This window comes from Bombina bombina, chromosome 6 (assembly GCF_027579735.1).
Source record: "Bombina bombina isolate aBomBom1 chromosome 6, aBomBom1.pri, whole genome shotgun sequence".
In the NCBI taxonomy this organism is placed as follows: domain Eukaryota; kingdom Metazoa; phylum Chordata; class Amphibia; order Anura; family Bombinatoridae; genus Bombina; species Bombina bombina.
Window position 1 is genome coordinate 864,270,103 of NC_069504.1, and position 16,258 is coordinate 864,286,360.

General features: G+C 39.4%; 1 protein-coding gene across 1 annotated transcript in view; it reads left to right on the forward strand.

Moving 5' to 3' along the window:
- The window catches only part of CHRNE (cholinergic receptor nicotinic epsilon subunit), a 194,087-nt gene that overhangs the window by 86,104 nt on the left and 91,725 nt on the right, over positions 1–16,258 (forward strand). The window contains exons 5-6 of the mRNA XM_053718322.1: positions 2,863–3,018; positions 3,460–3,563. Of these exons, the coding sequence (XP_053574297.1) occupies positions 2,863–3,018; positions 3,460–3,563 (260 nt within the window). The remainder of the gene's footprint in view (positions 1–2,862; positions 3,019–3,459; positions 3,564–16,258) is intronic.

Here is a 16,258-nt window from a genome sequence, read left to right on the forward strand (position 1 = left end):
AATTTTGATAATATAAAAAATGGCATCACAAATAAAATGATTAGCATATTGCAGTAAGCAAATAATGCTAGATATGTCAGAATCCAATTCATGTTGCGCTAAATTTTCCAACCAGAAAGTTGATGCAGCCACAACATCAGCCAAAGAAATAGCAGGTCTGAGAAGATGACCTGAATATAAATAGGCATTTCTTAGATAAGATTCAAGCTTCCTACCTAAAGGATCCTTAAAGGAAGTGCTATCTTCCATAGGAATAGTGGTACGTTTAGCAAGAGTAGAAATAGCCCCATCAACTTTGGGGATTTTTTCCCAAAACTCTATAGATTTTGCTGGTAAAGGATACAATTTTTTAAACCTTGAAGAAGGAATAAAAGAAGTACCTGGCTTATTCCATTCCCTAGAAATCATATCAGAAATAGCCTGGAAATAGAATGGGAAAACCCCCTGGAGAAACCACAGGAGGTTTAAAAACTGCATTTAAATGTTTATTAGACTGAACGTCAATAGGACTGGTTACCTCAACATCCAAAGTAATTAACACTTCTTTTAATAAAGAACGCATATACTCTATTTTAAATAAATAAGTAGATTTGTCAGTGTCAATGTCTGAGGAAGGATCTTCTGTCTCAGATAGATCCTCATCAGAAGAGGATAAATTATTATGTTGTTGGTCATTTGAAAATTCATCAGCTAAATGAGAAGTTTTAAAAGACCTTTTACGTTTATTAGAAGGTGGAAATGCAGACAAAGCCTTCATAATAGAATCAGAAACAAATTCTTTAAAATTTACAGGTATATCATGCACATTAGAAGTTGAAGGAACTGCAACTGGCAATGTACTATTACTGATGGAAACACTATCTGCATGTAAAAGTTTATCATGACAACTATTACAAATGACATTCGGTGGAATAATTTCTACAATTTTACAACAAATGCACTTAGCTTTGGTAGAACCGATGTCAGGCAGCAATGTTCCAGCAGAAACTTCTGAGACAGGATCAGATTGGGACATCTTGCACAATGTAAGAGAAAAAACAACATATAAAGCAAACTGATCTATTTCCTTATATGACAGTTTCAGGAATGGGAAAAAATGCAATAGCATAGGCCTCTGATAGCAAAAAGCAAGAGGCAAACGAACAAGGGGTATTGAAATAATGAAAAAGTTTGGCGCCAAGTATGACGCACAACGTAACGTAAACTCTTTTTTGCGCCAAAAATTACCGGAAATGACACACTTGCGTCACTAATGACGCAACCGTGTGAAAGGTCTCGGCGTAACGTATGACGCCGGAAATGACGAAGTTGCATCATAAACGTATTTTTTTGCGCCAAAATTTTTTTTGCGCCAAGAATGACGCAATAAAGTTTAGCATTTGACATACCCGTGGGCCTAATACCCACAATTGCAAGAAGTAGTCAATTGAAAAAAGACTAAACCCCAGGTAAGAAATACATTTCTTAAAATGTTTACATTCCCCAAATATGAAACTGATAGTCTGCAGAAGGAAATACATAAACCTGAGTCATGGCAAATATAAGTACAATACATATATTTATAACTTTATATAAATGCATAAAGTGCCAAACCATAACTGAGAGTGTCTTAAGTAATGAAAACATACTTACCAAAAGACACCCATCCACATATAGCAGATAGCCAAACCAGTACTAAAACAGTTATTAGTAGAGGTAATGGTAAATTGAGAGTATATCGTCGATCTGAAAAGGGAGGTAGGAGATGAATCTCTTCTCTTCGACCGATAACAGAGAACCTATGAAATAGACCCCCGTTAGGGAAATCATTGCATTCAATAGGTGATACTCCCTTCACGTCCCTCTGACATTCGCTGTACTCTGAGAGGAATCGGGCTTCAACAATGCTGAGAAGCGCATGTCCACGTAGAAATCTTAGCACAAACTTACTTCACCACCTCCATAGGAGGCAAAGTTTGTAAAATTGAATTGTGGGTGTCGTGAGGGGTGTATTTATAGGCATTTTGAGGTTTGGGAAACTTTGCCCCTCCTGGTAGGATTGTATATCCCATATGTCACTAGCTCATGGACTTTTGCCAATTACATGAAAGAAATATCTTTTAACCCTTATAACTTTTTAAAAATATTTATACAAATAATTTATATTAGTGTTTATATGAGTGCAACTGTAAATTTAAATGCATTTATGTTGTGTTTAGTGCAACTTTTTATAAATGCACAACCATTTACACAAGGGTTTCAACCTTGCTAACTTGAGAAGCCTAAAATGCGCTCTTGTGATTTTACTTTTAACTTGTAATACGCATGTTCTTTTTGACGTGCAAATAGCCAATATATATATATTTATTTATTTTTTGGCGTATTATTCACTGATATATTTCTAATCATGTTTTTATTTCCATTCCCCTCATTTTGAACAGTGACAGAGAGAGGCAATTAAATGGACATTAAAGGAAAAATTAAACTTTCATGGTTTAGATAGAGCATGCAGATTTAAGAGACTTTTCAATTGGCTTCTAATATCAAATTTACTTACTCCTCTTGGTATCCTTTGCTAAATAAAAAAGCATACGTAGGTAGGCTAAGAATCAGTAATATACTGCTTGGAGCTAGATGGTGATTGGTGGCTCTACACATATGCCTCCTATCATTGGCTCACTAGGTGTGTTCAGCTAGGTCCCAGTAATGTATTGTAGCCGTAGAGCTGATTTTACCCATGTATTTAACACAACAGTGCAATAATAAAATGCTGTAGAACATTTTCTTTTTCAAGTTTTTGTTATTTGAACCATCCTTTTGCTGACAAAGCTAAACTCAGATAAAGATAGGTTATGACTAAGCTTTTTTTGTGTTCTCTTACAGTATTGATGGCAATTTCGACGTGGCTTATTATGCCAATGTACTTGTTAGTTCTTCAGGATTCATGGCCTGGCTCCCCCCTGCTATCTACAAGAGCACCTGCAGCATTGAAGTCACATTTTTCCCCTTTGACTGGCAGAACTGTTCACTCGTATTCCGGTAGGAGATATCTTTTAATGGGCCCGATGATCTAAAGCGCTCCGCTCAGGCGAGAGGGTCTAAGAATTCTCCTCAGTACTGTGAGGTCCTCAAAGAATTTTGGAAATGCAAATTTTAGCTTGAGAGCTGTTTATCTCACTATACCTGGCTCTGGATGTGAAGGAGAAACACCTATAATATAATACAAGGTCTAAAAAAAATCCCAAAGATATTGCATGATTTCGCTCGATGCGGGGTTTTTGATCATCGCCCCTTTGCATGCAGATATATGTTGTGGTAGTTTTTTCTTTCTAAAAAAGATGGAAGCATAGACTGAGTATCTTTCTATAGACAGGAAAAATAGTGGGCACCACAAAAATAAAATTATATAAAAGTCTTTTTTTCTTTAGAAGGAAATGATAGTCATACTGCTTACTCAATAATTTTCATATCTTTCTATAGATCTCAGTCTTACAATGCAAAAGAGATTGACATACAGTTGGCTACTGACCCAGACACAGGAAAGCTCATTGAATGGGTTGAAATTGATCCTGAAGCATTTACAGGTGAACGGGAATTCATAATTCTCACTTTCCATCCCGTATCTATGTCTCATTGATTTCCACATGTTATCTCATTTTAGTTTTTCTTGCTGTTCTTCCAGTGAAAAATCCCTCATTTAAAAAAGAATAGATATGAAGGTGCACCAAAAAAATCTGACGTATGTCATGCTACACAGAACTTTCATAAGATGGTGAAAGTCCACAAACCATCACATGTGGGATTAAGCCCCAGTCCACTAGGAGGAGACAAAAACACCCAACACACTAGAGCTTTTAGTCTCTCCCACTCCCAGTCATTTTTGCCTAAACCATGGAGTGAGGTGAATTCTGAAGTGCTGATCTACAGGGAGTTGATAGGAGTTCTCTAACCAGACCCCTTTCCTCCTCAGAGGAGTTTTCAGCCTTGCAGTGAAAAATCTTTTCCTAATGGGGAAATGTTACAGGCCTCCTAGGTGAAAAGTGGATTTATCTGCCAATCCCCTGGGTTATAGATGTTGTTCCTTGTGAGGTCCTTGGCACCATGCTGCTTTAGATGGGCCTATCTACTAGAAGTTGTCTTCTGCAGCTGATATGAGAAGGGTAGACAAAGTTGTTGACAGTTAAAGTACAATGCATCTTAGTAGCCTGCAGGCTATGTACATATGCTTCACATAGCCTAGGGTCTCATATACCAAACAACGTCTACAACTGTTTTAGGTACTTTTTGTCATGCTTACAAAAAGGGGTACTTCAAAAGTACTACAATCAGTTTTAGTGCACACCGGAGATACCAGTCATAGCTCTGAAGCTTCCTCTGCTCTCCAGTCTCTAAATTTGGAGGATTTTTTTTAGCTAAAAAAAAAGCCTATACTTAGCTGCACATTGCTGGTATATCAGCCTTTCCCTTCATGCTTCTTCTCCTTCCACTGCAATGTGGTAGCTATTTTCTAACACTCAGCAAGAGGTCTCCAGGACTGCTAGTGAGGTAGCTACCCTTATCTATTAGAGTTTATCTTATCTTATATAATTTAATCAATAGGGCACTGCAATATATTACATACTTTAAAATAACAATTTTAAAAAAGTTTCATTGTGTTTAAAGAGATAGGAAAGTCAAAATTAAACTTGTATGATTCAGATAGAGCATGTAATTTTAATACACTTTTAAATTCACTTTTATTTTCAAATGTGCTTCATTCTCATGGAATCCCATGTTGAAAATGAATATGCACATATCCAACTCTAGTGGGAGCTAGCTGCTGATTGGTGCCTGCACACAATTGTCTTGTGTGATTGGCTAAGTAGGTGTGTTCATCTAGCTGCCAGTAGTGCACTGCAGGAGAGTGAAGCCAATTTGATAATAGAAATATGGAAAGTTGTTTAAAATTGTATATTGAGCGCAGGTTATCTGAGCCTTGGCTATGTGGGCCCTGTGCTTCAAAGTGGCCCTGGGTTACAAGTGGCAGAGTTAAGAACTGGAGTTAGAAACTGGAGAGGAAAACTGCAGACCCCACTAACAGGTAATCCTCACTAACTATGCACAAATTATGCTCTCTATATCTTTTCTGCTATTTCTGTCTTCCCTTCTCCTAAAACTCACTGCATGTCCCTATAACAATAACAACCCACACTATCCTTATCTCCCCCTCCCTTCTCTCATCCCCTATGGTGTCTTCTCATCAACTACTCTGTCTCCTTAGAAATACTTCCCCATCTAACTATCCTGTCTCTAATCATACCCGTTCCTACAAGTCTCACTCTCACCTTCTATCACTCACACTCCTACTACTGCTTGCTGCTGGTGACATCTCTCCTAACCCTGGCCCTGCAGCAATCACCAAACTTTTACACTCTCACTCAGTCTCCCACAATACAAACTCTAGGTCACGCAATCCTAGTAATCTCATCTCCATAAACCCACAGCGCTTATCCCATTTCTTATCTTGTGCTCTCTGGAATGCTCGCTCTGTCTGTAACAAACTGGCTATCTTCTTCTGACACTGCTTCCATTGCTGCTCTCACACACAGTGGTCTCCACTTTAGCCACACACCTAGGCCAGGTGAAAGACATGGTGGCGGTATTAGAATCTTACTCTCTCCCTCCTGCTCCTATCAGCACCTGCCTCCTCATCCATCTCTCTCCTTCTCCTCCTTTGAAGTTCACTGCATCCGCCTGTTCTCCCCCTCTCCTTCAGAGTGGCATTTATCTATCGCCCCCCTGGACCAACCTCTCAATTCATTGACAACTATGCTGCCTGGCTTTCTCACTTTCTCTCTACAAATACCCCTGCTCTAATCCTAGGGGACTTCAACATCCCCATTGATAACCCATCTGCCCCTGCTGCCTCTAAACTTCTCTCACTCACAAACTCCTTTGATCTCTCACAATCCACCCTATTTCCTACTCACTGCGATAGTTACTCTATGGATCTGATATTCTCCTACCTCTGCTCTCTCTCTGATGTCACCTGTCGCCCATTTCCCATCTCAGACCACCATCTGCTCGCCTGTAATCTTAATGCACAAGCTAAACCTACTTCTCCCCCTCGGCCCTGCACCTCTAGAAATCTGCACAATGTGGATCCTCTCCAACTTTCCAACCTTATTCAAAAGCGCCTCCCCTACACTTCCACAATATCCTGCCCTGACCTTGCTACAACCCACTATCACACTACTCTTGCTTCTGCACTTGACACCCTTGCTCCTCCACAAATACGCAAAACCCCACATAGTCAGCTCCAGCCCTGGCACTCTCGGCATGCATGCTACCAGCAAAAATGTTCCCGTGCTGCTGAACGTGCCTGGAGGAAATCCCGCTCTGCGATAGTTACTCTATGGATCTGATATTCTCCTACCTCTGCTCTCTCTCTGATGTCACCTGTTGCCCATTTCCCATCTCAGACCACCATCTGCTCGCCTGTAATCTTAATGCACAAGCTAAACCTTCTTCTCCCCCTCGGCCCTGCACCTCTAGAAATCTGCACAATGTGGATCCTCTCCAACTTTCCAACCTTATTCAAAAGCGCCTCCCCTACACTTCCACAATATCCTGCCCTGACCTTGCTACAACCCACTATCACACTACTCTTGCCTCTGCACTTGACACCCTTGCTCCTCCACAAATACGCAAAACCCCACATCATCAGCTCCAGCCCTGGCACTCTCGGCATGCACGCTACCTGCAAAAATGCTCCTGTGCTGCTGAACGTGCCTGGAGGAAATCCCGCTCTGAACCAGATTTCCTCCACTATAAGTTCATTCTTTATTCTTACTCCTCTGTCCATCATTTAGCCAATCAAACTTACTTCTCTTCTCTTATATCTACTCACTCCTCAAACCCTTAACGTTTCTTCTCTCTTTTCAACTCTCTCCTCTATCTCCCTGCACCACCCCCTTCATCTGCCTTCAGTGCTCAAGACCTGGCAGACTACTTTTTCAACAAAACACTTACCATCGGAATTAATATCCCAACACAAGACTGCAACCTTCCATCTCCGCCCCTGGTCACACCCTCCACCACTCTTGGCACCTTACCCCCAACCACTGAGAATGAAGTGAGTTCCCTATTGTCTTCCTCACACCTCACTACCTGCCCACTTGACCCTATCCCTTCAGATGTAATACCTTCTCTGTCTTCTACCCTCAATCCAGCTCTTACTCACATATTCAAACTATCCCTTACAACCGGTTCATTCCCATCTTCCTTCAAATACACATAGGTCACCCCATCCTCAAAAAACCCTCCCTCGACCCCAATTCTCCTACAAACTACCGCCCCATATAACTGCTTCCGCTAGCTTCAAAAGTACTGGACAAACTAGTTTTCGATCGCCTAACCAACTTCCTGTCCTCCAACTCGTTGCTTGACCCCCTGCATTCTGGCTTCCGTCCCCAACACTTAACTGAGACTGCCCTCACCAAGGTTACTAGCGATCTTCTTTCTGCTAAAAACAACGGACACTACTGTTTCCTTATCTTACTCGACCTGTCTGCTGCCTTCATCACCATTGACCATCCCCTTTTCCTACGGACCCTCAGCTCCCTTGGGCTCAGTGACACTGCCCTCTACTGGATCCACTCTTACCTATCTAATAGGTCCTTTTCTGTCTCATTTGCTGGCGACTCCTCCTCCTCATTGCCTCTGTCTGTTGGAGTACCTCAAGGCTCTGTTCTGGGTCCTCTACTCTTCTCCATTTATACTTCCTCACTGGGTAAACTTATCAGTGCAGATGATACTCATATCTACCTATCCACCCCTTCACTCTCTCCATCTGTCAATTCTCACATCAGTGACTGTTTATTTGGAATTTCTTCCTGGATGGACTCTCACCACCTAAAAATCAACATGTCCAAGACTGAGCTCCTTCTAATCCCCCCCTCTAATTCTACTCCAGTTTCTAACTTTTCTATCACTGTTGGCATCACCACTATCTCCCCTTCACCCCAAGTCCGCTTCCTAGGAGTTACACCTGACTACAATCTGTCCTCCATACCCCACATCCAATTGCTCTCTTCATCCTGTCGCAACCACCTACACAATATCTCCAAAATTCGTCCGTTTCTGAGCGCTGAAACTACTAAACAGCTATTCCACTCCCTAGTAATTTCCTGACTTGACTACTGTAATAACCTACTAACTGGCCTTCCTATCTCCCACCTCTCCCCCCTTCAATCTATCCTAAATGCCTCTGCTAGACTAATCCACCTCTCCAGACGCTCTGTATCTGCTGCACCTCTCTGCGAGTCGCTTCACTGGCTCCCCATTCACAGCAGAATTAAATTCAAAATTCTCACCTGACCTACAAATCCCTTACCAACTCAGCCCCCCACACCTGTCCTCACTTATCAACAAATATACTCCAGCTCGCCCCTTAAGATCAAACTATGACCTGCTCCTTGCATCTTCTACCATCACCTCCTCCCATGCTAGACTACAGGACTTCTCTTGTGCGACACTAACACTCTGGAATGCACTTCCTCGAGCTGTCTGACTTTCCCCTAACCTCTCCTCCTTTAAACGCTTCCCAAAGACCTTTTTGTTCAAGGAAGCCTATCACCAAATCAATACCAAATGAATTCCACTTGCCTAATAGTTGCCCTCTTCTAACTCCACACTAACATCATTATCGCCTTTGCAGTACCCACCTCCTGTTTCTCACCCTCCTACCCATCTAGATTGTAAGTTCCCACGGGCCCTCAATTCCCCATGTATTCGTTTAAAATTGTTTAATTTTATCTGGTGTCTTATATTGTATTGTACTGTACTTTTTATTTTTGTACCCATGGACAGCGCTGCAGAATCTGTTGACGCTTTATAAATAAATAATAATAATAAAATAATTCTATCAAAATCATGAAAGAAAATGATGGGGTTTCCTGTCTATTTAAAGGGACAGTAAACATTTTCTGTAACCCACACAGGGATGCCAGTTAAATGAATTGTGCCATCAATACTGTGCCCCCCCCCCACCTGGGGTTAACCCTTAGTGTGCCTTATGACTGCGTTCTGTGCTCCTATATATATAGATACTTGCAATTCTCCTTAAAGTGCCATAAAACAGGTTGAGATTTGTGCATATCCTAAAAGGGCTAATTAAGTAAAAATAGTTTGCATAAAAAAAATTGTTTGAAAATTGTTGGGTATAAGTATTTTAAAATAATTTTTAAAAATAAGCAAAAATACTTAAAATTGCCATGCTGTCTGGACACTGTGCTCCACCCCTCCTATCAGTGCTTAGACACAGGCATTGTATTTCAACTGAGTTCACAGCTTCTAGGCATGCTCCAGCATATAATCGCTATTCATTTGTGCATTTTACCAAAACAACAATGGATATAGCTACAGCCATAAAATGAATTGTGTGGGGGGAGTTAGAGCTGTACAATTCTGAAACTTAAAAGAAAGGGTTAATGGCGAGGCACTGCAGTATAAATTTGCAGGTAAAGTAATTAATGTGCATATTATTATATTTTGTCTCTATCTCAACTTGTTTTATGTCCCTTTAAGCTCCAATGCTTACTATGGGGCAACTGGCACAGGTCTAGTCTCTTGAAAATATGGTGACCAGCTAGAAGGGAGATCTAAATATTAATTTACGCTTTTCTGTTATGTTTGCTATGTACAGATGTTTTAGTATGTGCCCCTGCTCAGCTATGTGCTTAGTCTATGAGGCCCATTTATCAAGCTCCGAATGGAGCTTGAAGGGCCGTGTTTCTGGGGTGTCAACAGACTCGCCAGAAAAACCAGTTATGAAGCAGCGGTCTAAAGACCGCTGCTCCATAACCCTGTCTACCTGCTCTGATGAGGCGGACAGGAATCGCCGCAATTCAACCCAATCGAGTACGATCGGGTTGATTGACACCTCCCTGCTGGCGGCCCATTTGTTGCGAGTCTGCAGGGGGCGGCGTTGCACCAGCAGCTCTTGTGAGCTGCTGGTGCAATGCTGAATACGGAGAGCGTATTGCTCTCTGCATTCAGCGAGGTCTTGCGGACCTGATGCGCACTGTCGGATCAGGTCCGCAAGACCTTTGATAAATTGGCCTCTATGTCTTATCCTATACAAGGTCCTTCAGCACTGCCCTACAACATAGTGATCAAGGGTTTACAGTACATCTGGGCTTTCCCCAAGGGAGTTCTTCTGAACTGGTCCCTAAATTTAAAAAGTACATCTACTTTTCTATTACTGACTTGATGGTTGCCATGTCTCCCACAGTTAAAAGCAGATGCAAGGGGCAGAAGGCCTTAAGCTCATTCTAGATTCAGTGTCTAAGAGACTGTCTCATACAGAAAAAAAGCAGACTTAAACTTCAAAAGGCATGTGCCCTTTTACAAATTACTTCCCTTTCTTTAGCGACTCAATGCATGAAAGTGGTGGGCCTCATGATAGCCGTTTTAGACACAGTTCAATTTACCAGATTCTGTCTGTGACCTCTCCAATTTAGGATGTTGCATCAGAGAAAGGAAGATTACAAGGACCTGGTGGCAGACTCACCAATTTCTCACAAGGGGCCTCCTTTCTCAGGTCAACATGGGTTGTGGTCACCACAGATACCAGTCTGATAGGTTGGGTTATAGTCTGGGCATCACAGAGGGTGCAAGGAGTTTGGTCTCCTCTGGAGGTCCAATATTTAGGGCTTTTCAGAGTTGACCCAGCCTCAGGCATCAATCCTTTCTAAGAATCCATTCAGACAATGGGCCTGATGATCTAAAGCTCTCCGCTCAGGTGAGGTGGTGTGATTATCTAAAATGATCCTCCAGCACTGTGAGATCCCTAGTGAAATACTTCTTCCAGGGGCGTTTATATATAAATATAGCACTGTATGACATCAGTTGTGCTGCATTTATACGTTGTGCTTTGTATTTAGATTACTTTAGACTTCAGATTAGGTTTTATTACATTTAACATCTGAACTTTCTATTTTGTATTTTATTCTGCATACAGCAGTGTATTTAGGATTGCAATTTTACAAATTCTGATTTTGCTTTTACAGTTTCTGTGTAACTTTAACAAATTAAGATAATACTTTGTATATTTTTGTGTAATTTTTACAAATTGCAATGCACTTTGTAATTCTTGTATTTAAAATAAAACTGAAAAACTGACAGCTTCAGTTTCCCAGAGAGCTTCATTACTTTATATGGGCCTGATAAGCAAAGATTCTCTTATTTGGAGAGAAATTATCATGCAGACTTCACAGAGGCTGAACTCACTGAATGTTACAAGAAAAGGTGCAGAACCTGGAAGTCCCAGAGAGATGAGAGATGCCTTTCATAGATAAGAATGAAACTCTCGGGATACAGAATTTTAAAGGGAAATAGAAGGTAACTGAAAACCACCTGGGGCTGATATAAAAACTCAGTTTGCATTAATTACAAATTAAACTGAAATGTTTTCACTAAAATGTAACTTGATTTTGTCTATAGTTAAGTCTATATTACTTTTCTGTCAGTTAAATAAGTGTAAATAAGTGTAATTTTGAGCAAACTTCCCCTTTATACAGCTGGTGAGAAAAATCAGTGAGACCAGCTTCAGACATACCCTGGGAACTCATCTGTTCAGCCCAGAGAACACCCCTATTCCTCCCACTTTCTCAAGCTGTGTTTTATTTTACAATAGAGAAAATAACAAGTGCAATGTAAGCTGTAAAAGATACACACAGATATACAAAGTATGATCCTAATTTGTTAAAGTAACACAGACACTTTCAAAACATTATCAGAATTTGTAAAATCACTGCTGGATTTAAATCTAAATGTATTCAAATATAAAATAGAAAGTGCAAAGCTTGCATATAATAATACTGAAATAACCCAATCTGAAGTGTAAAGTAATATAAAATACAAGTATAACAAAACTCTCATATTATGCAGTGCTATATTGAACTGGGCTTGTCTTTCCTTCCGATACAGAAATGAGAGATATCTCACAGTGCTGGAGAGTTACACCCTTTTCTTTGATCATTCAGCCTCTGCGAAGTCTGCACTACAACTTTTTTCTAAGCAGGAGAATATTTGATCATCAGGACCAATGTTACAGCAGTGACTTACATCATTCACCAAGGCAAAACAGTAATTGGCAATGAAGAACGTGACCCGCATTATCTCTTGCAGAATGCAATCATTGCATGATTTCAGCTTTTCCCTTCCGGTAATGAACAATTGTGAAGTGGACTTTCTTAGCTGCCAGTGTTTTCACCCTGGGGAATGGTCTCTTAACCAGGAGGTAGTCGACTAAATAGTGAGACGTTGGGGCATGCCAGACTTACATCCCCTGACTTCTTGCTTGAATCACAAGTTGCCCAACTATTGTGCCAGGTCTCGGGATCCTCAGGGGGATAAAATAGATGCCTTAGTAAGTCCCTGTTTTTTTATCTGAGTTACATCCTTCCTTCATTTGTGTTGCTATCCAGAGTGATAGCCAAGTTCAAAAGGATTTAGTAATTCTGTTTGCTCTGGCTTGCCACATGGGTATACAGGTATACAGATCTGTTTCAAATGTCCGCCTGTCTGGCTTGGCGACATTCTCCCAGAAAGGACCTTCCTAGTGTGCTACAGTTCTTACTTACAGGATGATCTGGAGAAAGGCTCAACAGCCAGTCTTTTTAAAGGTCAGACACTGTTTTGTATCAGAAAACATTTACCAAGATTCCTAATATTCAGATCTTTTTTCAGGCCTTGATTTAAATCAGACCAATCATTAAACCAGCTATTTGTCTATGGAATCTTAACTTGGTTTTAAGAGTCCTTCAGGCCCCTACATTTGAATCTATTCATGATCTTTATATTTAATTGTTATCCTGGAAGGTTCCTTTTCTCTTGGCCATTACCTCAGCCAGGAGAGTATCTGAGCTTTCAGCAATCACCCTTTCCTGATTTTTCATCTGGATTAGGCGATTCTGCAAACCAACTCTTTTCGGATAATAATAATTGTGGTTCCATCATTATGTTCAGCTCCCAAAAACTCTAAGATTTAAATTTCTCACAACTGTCCTCTTCTTTGTTCTTTCATTTCTCTGGACCTGGGTTAGAAAGCTTAGCCACTTGGCTTAAGACCTTGATTCAAAAGGTGTACATGGTTTTGGGGAAGACTCCTATTGACTGTATTACTGCTCATTCTACTAGAGTAGTTGCTACTTCTTGGGCCTTCAAAAATAAGATTTCCATTGATCAAATTTGTAAAGTGGCTACTTGTTTTTTTTCCATTGTATACTTTTTTGAAATTCTACAACTTTGTATGCCTCTTCCGAGGTTGCTTTTGGCAGTTAAGTTCTGCAGGCTGCTGTGTCTATTCAGATTATGGACTTCACCACTTAGATATAGGATCCCACATGTGATGGCTCTTGGACTCTCATCATCCTCTTATGAAAAGAAAAAAAAGTATGCTTGCCTGATAAATTAATTTCTTTCATGATGGGGGAGAGTCTATGAGACCAGCCCTTGTTTGAACTTCACTTGCCCTGCTTTATCTTCCTGGCTCCTCAGTTTTACTCTATTCTCTTGTACAGGAGAGTGGGTGGGATTAAAAGCTCTGGTATATTGTGTGTTTTGTATCTTCATAGTGGAATGGAGTTAAATCCCACATGTGATGACTTGTGGACTCTCACCATCATGAAAGAAATTAATTTATCAGGTAAGCATATTTTTCTTATACATTTGTACAATATTATTATGATAAGATCAAGACACATTACAACAATACGTTCTACACTTTATATTTAAATATTTCAACTGAAAACTAGGGTAGACAGTTAAACAAAAGATAGTTGGTAAATATAAAAATATAGTCATAAGAAGAATGGCAATTATGGTTGCTTAGGTCACAATAAACATGAAATACTAGTCAATATACAAGTCAGACCTCATCTCTTAGCAGCAAATAGAAAAGATATGACATTTTGACATAATCCCAAGTCCATGTCTATGTTGGAAAAAAAATACAGTATGAAACTGCATTCTGAAGAAACAAATCTGCAAAAAAATCTATACAACATAAATACAGTAATTGTTTAACCTAAACGTAAATAAAGGTAACCACCTAGTCAAGACATAGCAAACATCATAATAAATATCATTATACAAAATTTCTATAAGTGGACAATCAACTACAGGTATCCATCCATATGTAACAATCATTTAATACCATTCTGATCTAAGGTGCGCGCCATATTAAAGGGACATTATACACTCATTTTTTCTTTGCATAAATGTTTTGTAGATGATCTATTTATATAGCCCATAAAGTTTTTTAAAAAAAATAAATGTATAGTTTTGCTTATTTTTAAATAACATTGCCCTGATTTTCTAACCAAGTCCCAAAGTTTTATGTGAATACCGTCAGCTACCTTCTCCAGTTTGCTCCTGTTTGTGTAAAGGGTCTTTTCATATGCAAAAGAAGGGGGAGGGGGGACTGTCTTATTTGCCACTTGCAGTGGGCTTTCCAGCTACCTTTTCAACAGAGCTAAACTGAAAGCTTCTAAGTAAGTTTTTAAACAGTTTTATACTGGATTTTTATATCAGTATCTGGGCATCTTATTCTTTATAGTAGTGTCTATTACATGCAGTTATATGAAAATGAGTGTATGCTGTCCCTTTAAAGGACCACTAAAGTCATGATTCAGATAGAGCACACAATGTTAGACAGCTTTCCAATTCACGTCCATTATCTAAATGTGCACAATCTTTTTATATGCAGTATTAATTGTATAAAGATACTCTGGTTGACATAATGCCAGTAACCAAAACATCACATAATCTGCAGGTTGTAGAGCTACATATATAATTACCTTTTACTTCTAACCATGTCCTTGCAGTATATTGATTACTTTTATCCAGGCTAAGTTATAACATTATTTTAGGAATCAAAACATCATCTGGATTGGCCTACCAGGACACCAGGAGATTTCCTGGTGGGGTGTAGCAGCTGGGGCTGGCCAGCTACAATTTAAGTGACTATTGCTTCTGATGAGGAGATGCAACGGTATCACCTCTCTTCTCCTTTGAGTTAAACGTATTAAGATCACAAAGTATCTCATTGTAAGGTTTCTTTCCTACAATACGTGCCATTTAGTATCCCTACTTTGAATGGTTTCCAGTGTCTAGTCAAGTCACACTGTGAGAGAGTGACACAATTTATTGAGTGTCTTCTCCAGTTCACATTATGGATCATCATTTTTGTACTGTCAAATGGAGTCATGGATACAGTTGAGTTGTGGAGTATCTATATAACAACTGTCTGGTTTTTTTTTTAAATCACAAACTAATATAATTTAATTCTAAAAATAATATTTTAGAGGAAGAAGTATGCCGGTAATCACATTCAGAAGAATGGTGTGTGTGCATTCTGTAGCCTCAATGGAAAATAGGTCTGGTCTTCAAATTTTTCCAGGGTTATTTTTTAATTTCTTTTCCATTTTTTAATAAAGCTTTTAAAGATGTTTGTCTGTACTCTTAAGCAAATCCAACTTATCTGTGAATTCTTTCCAACCTTTCAGGATCATAAAACCCCAGGCAATGAATACAGTCTTTGAATAAAATAGTTTTCATTTCTCTATATTTGTAAGAACTCACATCTAGGAATAGAATGAAATGTTTGGGGTGATAGGATTTTGCATGGAAAATAGTATTGCCTGATGTAGGTTTCATATAAGTACAAGTTATAATATGACCGTTCTCAATATCTCAAGATCAAATAATTCAGTCTTATTACCCAAAAATGTCAAAGCAAAAGCATCCCACCAACCAGCAAATAATTAGCAAAAGAAGGGGCAAATGTAGCCCCTATTACCCTACCATAGTATTGTTCAAACTCACCATGTAACATGAAGTAATGGTGGCTAAAAAAGGATCTCCAGTGTCTCACAAAAACATCCAGGGTCTCTGTTTAAAAATATTTTCCCTGCTTCAGCCCCTACATTATTATGGCTAGCAGTTAAAATGGATTTCTAATCAATGAACACCTACCTAAAATCCTGTTGGTATTGGTTGCTTAGTTTCTACAAAATACTCTTATTTATTTATATTATCAAATTTACTTAACTCCATTGTTATCATTTAAAGTAAAGAGGAAACTATTTTTTTGTAATTGTGGGCTCTATCTGAATAATGAAAGGAAAAAAAATTGGGTTTTCTGTCCCTTTAAGGACCACTATGACAACCTCTTTTTCTGTCTTGCTGTTTAGTTCTCTTTTTTGTGTGCAGATTATTCAAATCTTTCTTTCTT